The sequence below is a fragment of the Lontra canadensis genome, unplaced genomic scaffold (assembly GCF_010015895.1).
Source record: "Lontra canadensis isolate GAN:19392208 unplaced genomic scaffold, GSC_riverotter_1.0 scaffold71, whole genome shotgun sequence".
Classification (NCBI taxonomy): Eukaryota; Metazoa; Chordata; class Mammalia; order Carnivora; family Mustelidae; genus Lontra; species Lontra canadensis.
Window position 1 is genome coordinate 542,356 of NW_022631065.1, and position 14,918 is coordinate 557,273.

At 39.6% G+C, this 14,918-nt stretch overlaps 1 protein-coding gene across 2 annotated transcripts in view; it reads right to left on the reverse strand.

Moving 5' to 3' along the window:
- The window catches only part of SMYD1 (SET and MYND domain containing 1), a 39,048-nt gene extending 31,950 nt beyond the window's left edge, over positions 1–7,098 (reverse strand). For both annotated transcript variants that reach the window (XM_032880610.1, XM_032880609.1), the window contains exon 1: positions 6,779–7,098. In XM_032880610.1, coding sequence (XP_032736501.1) covers positions 6,779–6,915 — 137 coding nt within the window. In that variant the 5' untranslated portion in view covers positions 6,916–7,098. The remainder of the gene's footprint in view (positions 1–6,778) is intronic.
- Positions 7,099–14,918: the final 7,820 nt, after the last annotated feature.

Below are 14,918 nucleotides of genomic sequence, written 5' to 3' on the forward strand. Positions count from 1 at the left end.
TACACAGTATTTTTGGCTCCTAGAACTGCTCGTGAGCACCATTTCCATGCCCTTTCTTGTGTTTAATGCTAAAATAAAATAATAATCAGAATAAGCTCCATTTCTATATTAGTCCAGCACCCCTCTGGTGCTGCACTGGAGTCCTTCACATGTACTGAAGAAATCATATAACCCGTAGAATCTCATGCTAGATGGGATCTTCAGGGCCAAATGACCAAATTCCCCTCTATTGCCTGACTCCTCATGGACATCATCTCTGCCAGGTTGCCATCAGGGACGACACAACCTTGAAAATAGCCTTTCCATCTCCAGACAGAGGGCAGCCCTGGTCTCGTTTAGGCAATAGAGGCTCAGTGTCAAGGGCCTAAAAGCTTATAGGTGACCTAGGAAAAGGTTTGGGACTTATAATACATTTGAATAGTCCCAAAGTTTTCTTAAAACAAACAAACAAAAAAACAAAAAATGCCAAATGGAAATTAATAACAATTCCAATAGCAAAGTTATAAAACTCCATTCAGAAATGGTAAGCAAAAACTACATTTTGATATATTGTGAGGTGGTAGGTACCTCTAAAGGTAAAGGTTTCCAGGGCTTACTTAGTTCTTAGATGGCTTGAGCTCTAACCAGCACTACCCCTTCCACACTTCATTTTGACCTGAAATATGACTCTGTAACTTTTGCTCAGGGTGCTTCGTTCTCACACCTCTGTCAATTAAAAAAAAAAAAAAAAAAAAAAGTTCAGAACCCTCTTTCTTCTAAACAACAGTCCATGTAGATGGCTATTAGAAGAAGCTCTCCAATATTACTGTAAAGCATGCTTCAAATTCCTATCCTGGTCAAATCTGATTCTACGCCAGATTGGCCCTGAATCTATTTGGTTGTGGGTTTTATTTGAAGATGATGATGGTGATAGCGATGATACAATTCTATTCACAGTGTGGTAAGGCATGCCCCATGGACCTTGGTCTGTAGGTCAACTAGGTTAACCAACTGATTTTATAGTTTGAAAAGGATGGAGGTTTTACTTCAGAGAACTGGAAAAGTCCTTCCAAGACAAAGCAGCAACAAAGATAAGGCCTTAATCTTGCTGAACGCCTGAGTCGCTCTTAAGGCTAAAACCATTTATCTTCTCATTCCCCTTGACCTAAAATGAACTAAATAAGCTATAAAAAGCAAAGTGAAAGAATGCAATGACAATAAGTAACTAAAATAAAAATAAACTTTAAAAAAAGCCTGGATATCATTTTAAAAGATATATGTAAGATAGAAAAATGAATAGTTTTTAAAAAGTAAAAGACATGAAAAATTAAAGAAAGTCAAAAGTAACTGAGGACAAGGGGTGCCTGGGTGGTGCCTCAAAGAAGCATCCAACTCTTTTTTTTTTTTTTTTTAAGATTATTTATTTATTTATTTGAGAGACAGAACCAGCAGTGGGGAAAGGCAGAGGGGGAGAGAGCGTGAGAAGCAGACTCCCTACTGAGCAGGAAGTCCAACATGACGCTCTATCCCAGGACCCAGAGATCGTGACCTGAACCAAAGGTGGTCGCTTAACTGACTGAGCCACCCAGGTGCCCAAAGCATCCAACTCTTGAACTCAGCTCAGGTCTTGATCTCAGGGTTTTAAGTTCAAACCTCACACTGGGCTCCACACTGGGCGTGGCATGTACTTAATAAATAAATATGTTGATTAATTAATTAAAATAGAAGTAACAGAATTACAAAAGAGGTAGAATCAAAAGAGGTAATAAATCAAAATGATGCAGAAGGAGTCAACCAATTTAGAAGTTCTGAATGAGCTATGAGCTCTATATGAGCTACACATATAGTTTTCAAATGAGGGCATCAAAAGAAAATAGACAAATCACAAAAGAAGGAAGGTAATGACTAATAAATGTATTTTTTAAAAACCTTTCACCTCCCTAATAATACAAAGATTGAAAACAAAATAATACTAAAAAAGTTTTTATGATAAAATATAAAATATAAAAGTCAAAGTTAGCTCTCTGTGTTGGCCAGTGCTGGGATAAGGAGGCAAATGCTATATCGCTCGTGAAGAAAACTGGTATAATAATCCTCTTTGGTGGGGGTGATTTGGAAATCTATATTAAGAACCTTAAAACTGTCTTTTGAATCCAAAACACATCTAGGAGTTTATCTTTAATAAATAATCAGAGATGTATGGAATGATCTATTAGGAAAAGGAGGAAACAACCTTGATCTCCAAAATACAGCACTTGCTGAAGTGATAGTAACAGTCAATAAAAGGAATACGATGTAGTCATTAAATATGCTCTAGGAGGATCATAATGGTTTGAAAAGTTGCTCACAACATATTTTATGATAAAGAAATTACATAAAAACCCACTTTTGTGAAAGGAAGAAATGTGTACATTAATTACATTGAATCTAAGATACTGTCGATTATTAAATATATCATTTTTTTGCCATTAGGAAACAAACAAACAAATGTTCCCAATTAAATCATGAGCCACAGATTGTAGGATACATCATGACTTCAGAGATGTCAAAATTAAATATGTATCCTAGAATTAATAAAATACTATATTGTGTCATATTCCTTTCATTGTAAAATAAGCTGCCCCCCCCATTTTAATACAGTCTGTTAATTTTAGGGAAGCATTTTATGATCAAGGTATACATTTAGTGTAGTGTTTCTCCCACCACCACCACCCACCTAAAAATCATTAGGATCAAGAAAATATTCGATATGGATCATATCTGCATAAAACATTTGTAAGGAGTCAATTATACTTCACGTAAAAACAACACAAAACAAACAATCATAAGGATATATGCCAGAATATTAACAGTAGTTTTCTCTGAATGTTAAGGTTGCAGAGAATATTTACTTTCTTACTTTGGTTTTCCTATAATTTCTATATTTTATAAAAAAAAAAAAGCTTAAAAATCTGAACAAGACAACACCATGAATTCCCAGATTAGTCCAATCTCATGTAGAAATAAGCAGGATCACTCAAGCTCAGGTATCATGGGTTCCTATTCTCTGTCCTCCCAAAAACTGGGCACACTCAGAGTAGAAAGCACGAGGAGTCGAGAGCAACTAGCAGTTCATCTACCACACTTGGGGGTTCATCCACTTTAAAAGACCGTGTCCATGAAAGACAGCTCCTTGGTAAATTGATCTTACCCACCTATTTCACCTTCATCCCTTTCCAACACCCAATCAAACCTCTAAGAGAGATGGCAAATAGCTCTTCTTTTAAATGCCAGTTTTGATGGATTAGTAAGGGCTTCTTGGAGCACCCTGATAGAAAAACTCCTTAGGCTAAGTTGGAGTTCAGGAAGGAGTTGCCTAGTTGATTAACTATACCTGGAAGGGATCTCAGTAGTCTAAGTATTACATATTTGCCAGCCCTGAAAAGATTGTCTCTACTTTATTCTTGCTCCTTTATCTTTAAGGAGACCACCTATTTTTCCAACCAGTAAAATTCAAGAGATCCTAACCAGACTAAGGACTATATTATAAGGGCCTGGATTGTTGCTGTTAATGCTAAACTAAGTCCATCCTAACAAAGACAATGCAAACTTGCAAGACAGCCTACACACTACGGCATTATATTTTAAAGCTGAATATCACATACATTATGATGGGGGTAATTTTCACTCCTAGGATACACACGTTATGTATCTGTTTACTAAGAAATAAAATAAAAAATGTCCATTGCAACCACTTGCAGAAGAATGGAAAAATAAAGTGTGGTACAAACCAACACTTTAGTAACACAAAACCATATGGATGAATAAGAAAGCTAACACTGAGTGAAAGAAGCAAGTGGCATAAAGTCATATGTGATATTATACCCTTGTTTCAAAGATCAAAAATAAAACACAAAAACTAAATTATAAATTGTTTAGGAATAGGTACACATGTGATAAAACTATTAGTCAAAAGCCAAGGGAATAATAACATAAAATTCAAGATACTAGTCACCTTTGTGACAAGCCAGGGATTGGATAGGGAAAGATAAAGATGCAATATAATGGCATGCTCTAGTTAAGCAGGATGATGGTTTCATTGGTGCTCATTTATTATGTTTCCTAGATGTTCATTTATTGTTACGTTTCATAACATTCATACATACAATATAAGTCATGTATTGTTGGAAATAATTTTCATTTAATATAGCACTCAACTAAAAATAAAATCTTTCCTCCTGTTTATGTTTGGAGGGTAGGGTAGAAAGTCTGGCTTGCAATAACATGGATTAGAATGTGCCTCTTCTGTGAGTCACTCAGTCCTACCTCCCCACTTGGGTTTCTCTTCTACAGCGGCTGAGTCTCACCAGGAGGCTAAAATGGGAGGACATGATGCGCAAAATTTTCCTTTGCTGCCTCTCCAGGCTGTCCCAGGTACACCCAAAGAGCAGCCCCTTCATCTTTGCAGGGACAAATTTGGGAAAAATCACTTTTTAATATGTCTTCTAGATTTTTTTCAATCATTTTAAAGATCATTTACCCTAATAATCTCAGTTTTTATTATTATAATAGTAATATAACATTTTGTTAGCATGTTATCTCAGTGTACACTAAAGTTGTTTTGTAGTTACAACTTCAAAGGAATGATGATCTATTTACGGTAAGAAACACATGTAAACATCCCAAATGTTCAGTCATAAAGAAGTGGTAGGCAGCCATTAAATACTATATTATGAAGGGAACTTAGTATCAAAGAAGCAGCTAAATTATTAAATGTAAAACATCATTGTTTCTATAGTAAGATCCCAGCTGTGTAGTAAAAATGAAACCTATGTTTTAAAATAAGCTGGAAGGACATATACAATAATGTTTAGGGTTAGTATCTTTGTGTGAAGATACATATTTTTTCTTCTTAGTTTTCTTTTTTTTTTTTTTAAAGATTTTATTTATTTATTTGACAGAGAGAGAGCACAAGCAGGGGAAGCAGCAGAGGGAGAGGGAAAAGCAGGCTCCCCATTGAGCAGGGAACCCAACCTTGGGCTCAATCCCAGGACCTTGAGATCATGACCTGAGCTGAAGGCAGAAGCTTAACCCACTGAGCCACCCAGGTGCCCCAACTCCAAACATTCTTAAAAGGGATACTAATTGGCTATTAGGGAACTGGAGGCACCCATGGAAGTATCCTATATAAGGCAATGTGGCCATTCAGTGGTAGCACCAAGATCAGAGTTGAGAGTTTCCCAGCTTTTCAGTCTTAATTCCAAATTCAAATGACTCCTCAACTGCACACATCTCCAGCCATGAAACATACACATGTAAATTAATCAAGTAAGATAAGCTCCCATTGAAGAGGTATTACTGTTACCTCAGCCCCCCTTATAGTACACCGGTGACAGTCAGCCATATATTCCATTCACTGCCTTCTCCCTAAGGTCCTGGTACACAGGAGAAATGAAAATCTGAATACTAATCAAATTATCTCTGAAAAGCAGTGCCCATTCTCAGGATGGTAAATACACTGAGCCAACCACAAAGCCTAGATTGTCAGAGGCCATCTTGATTCAGATCATACCAATGTGAGACAGGTCACCCCATCTTTGGGCTTGGAGAATATTGTTATAATTTAATCACTTGGCTGTTTTTTTTTTTTTTAAATAAAGATTTAATACTAATTTAAAAGTTTGGTAGTCAAGTAGAGACATGGTTGTGGAGAAATGGGGATGTAAATTTAATGCAGCTGCTTTGGAGAGCCTATTAAAATAGAAATAGCACACTTTATGGCACAATTCCTTTTCTAGCCATATATCCTGAAGAATAACCACACACGTGTACAAGTGGGCATGATCAAGGATTTTAACTGCAGAAATGTTTGTTTTTATGAAAAACTGGAAACCACCAAATGTCTCTCAAAAGGGAAGTAGATAGATAAGTTTTCATGTAATTATAGGGTAGAATATCTACAGCAGTTAAAATTGGCAATCCACACAGCATATGGGTCAACATGGATAGATCTACACGTGGGTAAAAGAAAAGATCTTCAAGGATTTAAAATAATTATCTATAGACTTATAGTTTCCATAAACATATCTAAAACATGTTGTTTAGTGAAAAGAGTAAGTTCCAGAATGACATTTGAAGTCTGACACCACCTCTGTTAAAAAAAAAAAAAAGACAAACTACAGCTATACATTTCTGATAAATGCAGATATACATTGTATACATTGTGTATCATAGTACAAGAACATTCTTGAAGGAAACACATTAAAATCATAACAGGTATTACCTCTGAGGAAAGACAGAGACGACTGGGGTTAGGGGTGGGAGATGTAAAAAGGGCTTTCAACTTCATTGGTGATACTCTAATTTTTCAAATGTAAATGGATTCCAGTGTTGTATATTTACAATTGATTTTTTAAAGTCTCTGCAATTACTTTATGCTCTAATATATTGATTAAACTCAAGAAGCTAAAAACATGGAGCCTTCTGTAAGAAAATGTTTCCTACAGCACCACACCCACCTTTCCAATCCCCTTCTCTCTGCCCTTCCCACACACAGCACACCCATTCAGCCAAGTTCAATGGGACTGTGAGAAAGTACCCCAAAGCCTTTGTTCACCTTTACAACCCTCCCAGGGACCAGAGTAAATCACATTAGCAATGACTCTTTGCAGAAAAAGTGATGCCAGGAAACAGCTGTCAGAAGTGCCATTTTGTTAAAAATGATCACATGGATTCTATCCCTTTTCCTGATGATTTTGAGAGCAAAGGATTTTAAACCCACACCAATAGAGAAAAGGCGACACCGCCCCACATTTCATACCTGTCAAAAACCACTGCAGAATAAGCCCGCTCAGCGAAGATGACATCCGCAGCCCAGAACTCCTTAGTGGCCTTCAGACCTCTGCCCTTGCCCTCAGAAGTGAAGACCTCCACGTTCTCCATGCTCCCTATTGTCATCTCAGAGTCCTTTAGGCAGCTCCGTGGGTATTTCACACTCAGCCAAGTCCCTTGTCCTTGCTATTTCAGCACCTTCAGCATCCCAAAGAGCAAGCCTATAAATGGACAAGCACCTCCCCTTCCCTACCCCCTCTCAGCCACTGGGGCCTCACCTCCCCCTCTGCCGTGTTTCCTGGAGGTGGGAATGGGGCAGGCAAGATGACAGTGATCTGACAAGGGTCTCGTTCATCACCCTGCAAAGCTGACAAGGCAGAAATGACCATGGGCTGGTATGCCCCTCGAATGGGGACTGAAAACTTTGAAAAATTCCTTTGCAAGAAGCAGATCAGTTCCGGATGGCAGTTGTGCTCAGCTTTAGTTGGAATAGGGAGCACTTGGTCAGTAGGGTATTTTTAGCAGCCAGATGCCTCTGTCAATCCAAAGCAGACAGCTGAAATGGTCCAAGAGAAGAGGTGATGCTTGCTGCTCTGGGAACTTTCAGCTGTCAGGCTTATACTTTCTCAAGTGTGATGGGCCCCTGTTTCCCTCCCTCCTCCCCCATAGGCAGACTGTTTGCAGAATACAGCAGATGCCAAACTGACCCCCTTGGCAGATACATAACAGTACTATTTAGGCTCCTGGAGGCATCCCTCTTCTCTAGTATTATCTGGTGCTCCCACAGCACCCCCACCCAGGGCATGGAGGTCTGGGAGCTCCCTGATGATGTGGGTGTGCTGGTGGAGGCTGTATTAGAGAGAGGAGGCAGACTTTGAAAAAGAAAACACTCATTTCTATTTTTTTATCAAATTTCCCTGAAACATGTATCTGCTCCCCAAAAAACACCAACATCCTCTTTCTTCTTTCCTAGGAATGAGGACATGGGAAAGGCAATTCTAAAACGTCCATTGACTTAAATTCCACTGTTCTTTTTTTTTTTTTTTTTTTAAAGTAAACTCTGCACCAGATGTGGGGGTTAAACTCACAACTCAAGAGTCATATGCTCTAGCGACTAAGCCAGCCAAGTGCCCCTAACTGCCACTCTTCTTGATTACGAGACAGCCGATATTAAAGTTGAAAAGACAGGGCACCTGGGTGGCTCAGTCTTTGGGTGTCTGCCTTTGGCTCGGGTCATGGTTCCAGGGTCCTGGGATCCGGCCCTGCGTAGGGCTCCCTGCTCAGCGGGGGGCTTGCTTCTCCCTCTCCCACTCCCCTGCTTGTGTTCCTTCTCTCGCTGTGTCTCTCTCTGTCAAATAAATAAATAAAATCTTAAAAAATAAAGTCAAAAAGACAAATACCATATTATTTCACCTACATGTGTAATCTAAAAAAAACAAACAAAGCTGAAACAGACCCACAGATACAGAGAACACATTGGTGGCTGCCAGAGGGGAGAGGGCTGGGGGACTGGGCAAAAGGGGAAAGGGACATGTGGGATTCTGGTTATGGGATGAATAAGTCAAAGGGATGAAAGGTCCAGCACAGGGAATACAGTCAGTGGTACTGTAATAATGTTGTGTGGTGACTGATGGTAACTGCACTTATGAGCACAGGGTAACATACAGAGTTGTCAAATCTCTACATTGTGTGCCTGAAACGAATATAACATTGCACGTCAATGCTACTTCAATTTAAAAAAACAAAACAAGGGGCCCCTGGGTGGCTCAGTCGGTTAAGCAGCTGCCTTTGGCTCAGGTCATGATCCCCGGGGCCTGGGATCAAGCCCTGCAAGGGGCTCTCTGCTCAGCAGGGAGTACTTCCCCCTCTCTCTCTGCCTCTCTGATTACTTGTGTTCTGTGTCTGTCAAATAAATAAATAAAATCTTTTTAAAAAAATAAATAAATAAAATCTTAAAAAAAAACAATGTTGTTTAAAAAAACAATTAATTAATTTAATTAAATCAAGTTAGGTTCCCCAGAGAGTAAACATCACATGTTCCCAAAGGGTGGGGGGGGATAAAAAAAGATTAAAAAGGAGCTCTTCAATCCAGGTTAGCTTCAAATGAATACCTGGACCCACACTGCCGGGCAACTCGGGCCTTGCAGCAACAGGTCTACACTCAGGTGCCCGTGGCTCCGCCTGGGAGGGATTAGGTTGTTTTCTAGACACCATAACCCTGGAACAAGTTCAGCCCCAGCCAAGGTCAAGAAAGAAATCTAGCTGCCCCAAGTTAGAAAGAGAGGGAGCATCAAACCTAATGCTTTATTTATATCTGTGAGTGTCAACCTTATCAAAGCAAGTATTATATTAAAGTGTGGTAGACCGAACAAAGGCCCCCAGAGATGTCCAGGTCCTACTCCCCAGACCCAGGAATATGTTACCTTACATGATAAAAGGAACTTTGCAAATGTGATTAAGGATCTTGAGAGAGAGAGATTATCCTGGATTATCCAGGTGGGCCCAATGGAATCACAAGAATCCTTCTAAGAGGATGGCAGGGGGTCAGAGTCAGAAAAGGAGATATAACAATGGAAGCAAGAGGGTAGAGTCAGAGAGATGTTTGAAGATACTATATTCCTGGCTTTGAAGATGGAGGGATGTGTCATGAGCTAAGAAATACAGGTGGTCTCTAGAAACTGGAAAAGGCAAGGGAACGGCTTCTCTCTCTAGAACCTCTAGAAGGAGAACAGCCTTATTACGCCTTGATTTAAACACAGGGAACCCCATTTCTGGAGTTTGACCACCAACCTGCAGGATAATAAATTTATTTTATTTTAAGCCACTAAGTAATTTGTTATGGCAACAACAGGAAACAAACATATAAAATGTTATCGTTTCACATTCTAATAAATATTATATAACCACCCTTTTGCTACTCTGAAATGAAATGGCATATATAATTCACTAGCTCTTATATCTAAAAAATATAAATTATTAATCCTGTAGTCTGAATGTTTGTGTATCTTACTCCCCTCCGTCCCATCCCAAATTGCAAAATGTTGAAAGTCCTCATCCTCTAAGGTAATTGTCTTAGTAAGTGGGGCCTTTAGGAGGGGCTTAAATCATGAACATGGAGCCCACATGACTAAGAAGCTCCGGAGAGGTCCCTAGGCCCTTCTGTTAGGTGAGGACTACAAACGACCTGGAAGAGAGTCCTCACCTAACTGTGCTCATGCCCTGGTCTTGGACTTCTAGCTTCCAGAACTATAAAAAATAAATTTCTGTTCTGCATAAGCTACCCAGGCTGTGATATTTTGTTATCGTAGCCCAAATGGATGAAAACATTTCCCTAACCTAATAAGGGAGAAATAAAATTAAAGTCAGCTTATAATAAAATAATATATATTCATGGTAAATTAAATATGTCAGTGAGCTCATTATATATACACTCAGGCACAACCACAGTAGAACACATGATAACGTGTTCATATGTTTGCACCTCCACGTAGAATCGCTGTGATAGTAACAGCTAAAAGTGTAGACTGATTTTGGAGACACAAATACCACACAGGCCACAGCTGTCTGTGACATGATTTTTCTGAAATAGTGAATGATTCTTAGTTAAGTTCTAAACGAAAGCAAGCATAATCCTTCAGTTAACAAGAGGCTGCCTTCCTGGAAGATTTAGCTTATATTAAAATGACTCTGGGGGCACCTGGGTGGCTCAGTTGGTTAAGTGACTGCCTTCAGTTCAGGTCATGATCCCGAAGTCCCGGGATCCAGTCCTGCATCCAGCTCCCAGCTTCATGGGGAATCTGCTTCTCCCTCTGACCTTCTCCCCTTTCATGCTCTCTCTCTCACTCTCACTCTCTCTCTCTCTCTCTCTGCCTTAAATAAATAAATAAAATCCTTTTTAAAAAAGATTCTATGATTACATATAAAACAGAATTCTAGACTCTGATAATTATAATCAAAGTTTCACCCACCTAAAATGTACATCTGTATATTTGAGGTTGTGAGGGCCAGGCAAAGAATCTTCAATGCATAAGGCTGCTTCTTGCTTCTAAGGATATCCTGCATCTCTGGACAGGACCAGCGAGCAAGGGGACAGTGGCTCTAGTTATTAGCTGGTGACATGGAAGGGGACATGTGGCCCTGCTGCACTGCTCATCAACCTAAATCCTATATAAAATTTTTTGCTCACCTATGCCCCTCTGGATTCTCCCACTGGGATCCAAACCCTTTTGTGATCCCAGTCCTACACACAATATGCCAGTAGCATGGCACAACCAGAAGTTCCCCCCCAACACACAGTTTCTAAAATGCCCCCCTAAGTGGTGGGACTGCCTTCATGAGAACTGCTGGTCTTCATTATCAGGAAAAACCCATCTAGAGTTTTGGAAGGATTCCTTATTGCCCAACTGGAGATGTTTAGCAGACAAGATTCAGGAAGAACATATGAGTTTTCTTCAACATCACATACTGAGGTATGGAAAAAACAGATTTATTCTACGTTTCCTCAGAGATCAAACTCAGGGCCAGAGCAGACATAACCACGTGACAGATTTGAGCTTCATAGTCCTTAAAAGCTATGCTTCTGTGAAGCCCTTTCCTGCTCCAAGAAGATGGAAACTTTTTCCATTGTTAATGATTTTCATAGCCATCCAGTCTCTTTCTTTGGCGTGTCTGAAGAAGGGTGTTGACAAAGGGAGAAAAATGGGGCAGCTCAAGCCAGAGGACTCCTTGCCTGGGACAGAGATTTGAGCTGGGAGATTTCAGACAAGAGGATGACAGGAATAACCACTATGGTTCTATTTACCTCTATGTCAGCTGAACTTCCCTTGCACTTCAGGCCACACATATGTGCCTAGAATGTCACTATGGCTACCAAGTACTCCCGCACCCTAAAAAAGGTATAACGAAACTTGCAGAAGATGCTGGACCAGGGTAATGTCGGGTTCTGTCATGCACCTTAAGGGTAGAAGAAGGTGACACGAAGAGGCCAAGAATGGGGGCTATTTTGGAGTTTTAAGTATATCAACACTTGGGCTTCAAGCATCCTCTGAATATGAGCTCCACTTATTAACCTGTATCTTGGTTAGCAGCTGTTCCCAGATTCCAAGCTGCAGCCCGCAAATCTTTAGCCACCGCCTGTATTCACATTATTTTCCTCCTGAGCCCTTGAGCAAATAATCTCAGAGGACTTGAGAATGGTTGTGTTCCCTTCAGTTGGATATGCAAAGAAGGAATACGTATAAGTAAGTATGAAAGTGGCAATATAAATGAAACCCAGAGGAATGATTCTGAAACACCGGGACAGTTTGTAAGCCTGCATTAACATGGCAGTGGCTCATTTACCATACACTACGGAAAAACTCCAATGATCCTTTGTATTGGAAAGACCAGCTCTCTAGGCCACACACCTACAAGGGACCTCCATCTAGTGGCAAATCAAGAGAACTGCAAGATTTCTTTACTAAAAGAACAGCCCTTGATCACTGGATTCCACCTCCTTTGTACCTGGGGATAAGGTTCATTTCTGCCAGATCAACAAGTTTTCTTTGAGACCTTGAACTAAGAATGGTTTGTACCTTCTTTAATAGTTGTGGGTAAAAGTCAAAAGAAGAGTATGTTGTGACACATGGAAATTATATCAAAGGTAAATTTCAGTGACCATAAATAAAATTTTATTAAACAACAGACATACTAGGAGCACCTGCCTGGCTCAGTCGGTGGAGCACGACACTCCTGATCTTGGGATAGTGAGTTCGAGCTCCACACTGAGCATGGAGTCTACTAAAAAAGAAAAGAAAAGAAAAGAAAAAAAGCCATACTCATCTGTTTACATATTTTCTATGGCTGTTTTCACACTGTAACAGTGAAGTTGAATACTTGCAACAAAGACCATATGGCCCACAAAGCTGAAAATATTTACTATCTGGCCTTTTACAGACAATGTTTGCCAACTCCTGCTTTAAACTGATAATAACTTAATGTCTAGCAACATTAAATAAGCCGGGGGCTGCTCATTGCTTTCAAGTGCATTCACTGGCTGATTCATTTATTTCATAATCACTAAGAGGGACAGAATCAAAGAAAATCTGCTAGATGTGCACATTTAACACTCACATTCCATAATGACAGAGGCAGGTTTCCTCTTTAACAGTCCATTATATCCTGTATAATTACATCACTGGCAAAATTTCAAACTCTCTGGGCTCTGTGTTCTTAATAAAATAGCATGCTTGCTTCCATCCCTCTTCCTTTGGCCCCAAGAAATCCTTGGCTGCATTTTCTTCCCAAGAATCCCTAAATTTTCTCATTCCACATGCATTTATTAGCACATGTATCAGGCACTGTGCTCAGTGCCCCGAAATAAGATGAATAAATGTGAGCACTGTCTTTAAAGCCTTGTGAACACTGACCATTTAGAGATAATTATGGAAGAGCATGTAAAAATGGTGAGAGAGATACAGGAAGCAAAGGGGAAAGGATATCCAGGGCAGCCTGAGAAGTCAGGAAAGGCTTCAGAGACGTAGGCAACAAAGATAAGAAGGCAGGGAGACAACCAGAGCTGAAGGTGACTATTTCAGCCCCACGGACATAGCAGCATGAGTGGAGATGTGGAGATAAAGAAAAAGCATGATGTGCAGACAACTACAATGAGTTGGGTATTGCAGGAGCTACAGAAGCACACATTTTCTGTTTACCATTGAAGCACCAGATTATTGCCTTTATGTCCCAGTGTTTCATAACATTTGAAGGTTTTTCTAACAATAAATGTTTGAATGTGTGAAATTGTGCTTTATTAACATTACTCATGGTTTTCATAATACCCTTCGAAGTGGGTATTATTGAGGCTTCTAGTTAAAAGGCAGCAACATCTCTTAAGTATAAACCTCAGAGAAACTCTCACATGTGTGCACAAGACTACATAAGAACATTAAAGTAGCACTAGCTATAAAAGCAAAAATGGAAAACAAGTTCAATGTCCATCAATAGGAGAATGGATAGCTCACAGTGTAGTCATGCAATGAAATGTTATAGAGCTGTGGAAGTGAATGAATTAGAACCTCACATCTCAGCATATCTGCATACCAAAACAGAATAAGTGAAAAAAGTAAGTTGCAGGGGAATAAACAGTATGTATAATGACATTTATGTAAAGTTTTAAATCATGCAAAGTAATACTTCATGTTACTTAGGGATAGATATATATGTAACAAAAACATTAAGAATGAATGAGAAATGCTGAATTCAGGATACAATTTACTTGTGGAAGGAGGAGGAGTTCATTAGGAAGTAGGGAGTAGACATTCCAGAAGAAGGAGCAGCATACACAATAAACTGAGTCATGCAACAGTTTGGTATTTATAGGAATCAGTAAAGATTTAATGTTGCTAAGTCATAAAGTGAAAGCAGGGTGGGAAGGTGACAGCAGTAGGAAGATAATGAGATCAAGGTGCACAGAAGCCCAGGAGTACTTGTCTAATTTGACTTTCTCCAATAGACTATGGAGAGCCAGGAATGACTTCTGGATAGAATCCTTTGGCAGCAGTAATGAAGAGTAGATAGGACTGGTGAAGTCAGAAGCGTAAGCTGGGCATCTGTTGCCATGATTCTATTAAAAGATGATGAGCACCTGAAACTAACCAATGGCAGTATGACAAGAAGGGAGAGTCTACTCAAGAGAAACTTGCACAGCTACCAGGAGACAAGCCCATCAACAGGAAGATGGGTGGAATATTGTACACTTGGATGATCCTCCAAGTGTTGAGTGAAACAAGTTCTAGAATACTGCACAGAGAAAGATTTAAATCTTAGGAAATTCAAAAGTAAACGTTTTTTAGCTACACGCTTGTGTGATAAAGATTTATATACAAAAGGAAATGAGGACAAGCCAGCGCAGTGATTTTTCTTTGGGAGATGGGGAATGAGATGAGGTGAGGTTGTGTATGTGTGTGTTTGTACACACGCATATACTGAAGGAGGCGAGACAAAAAGTCATTGACGGACCAATGACGACAACGTATCATGACCAAGGCTTCGGCTTACTCTAACTCTGTACATTAAAGACCCTAACAAGAAAAAGACATTTAAAGGAGATTATGTATTTCTCAGATACTCTGAAGGAAGAATCCAGAGGT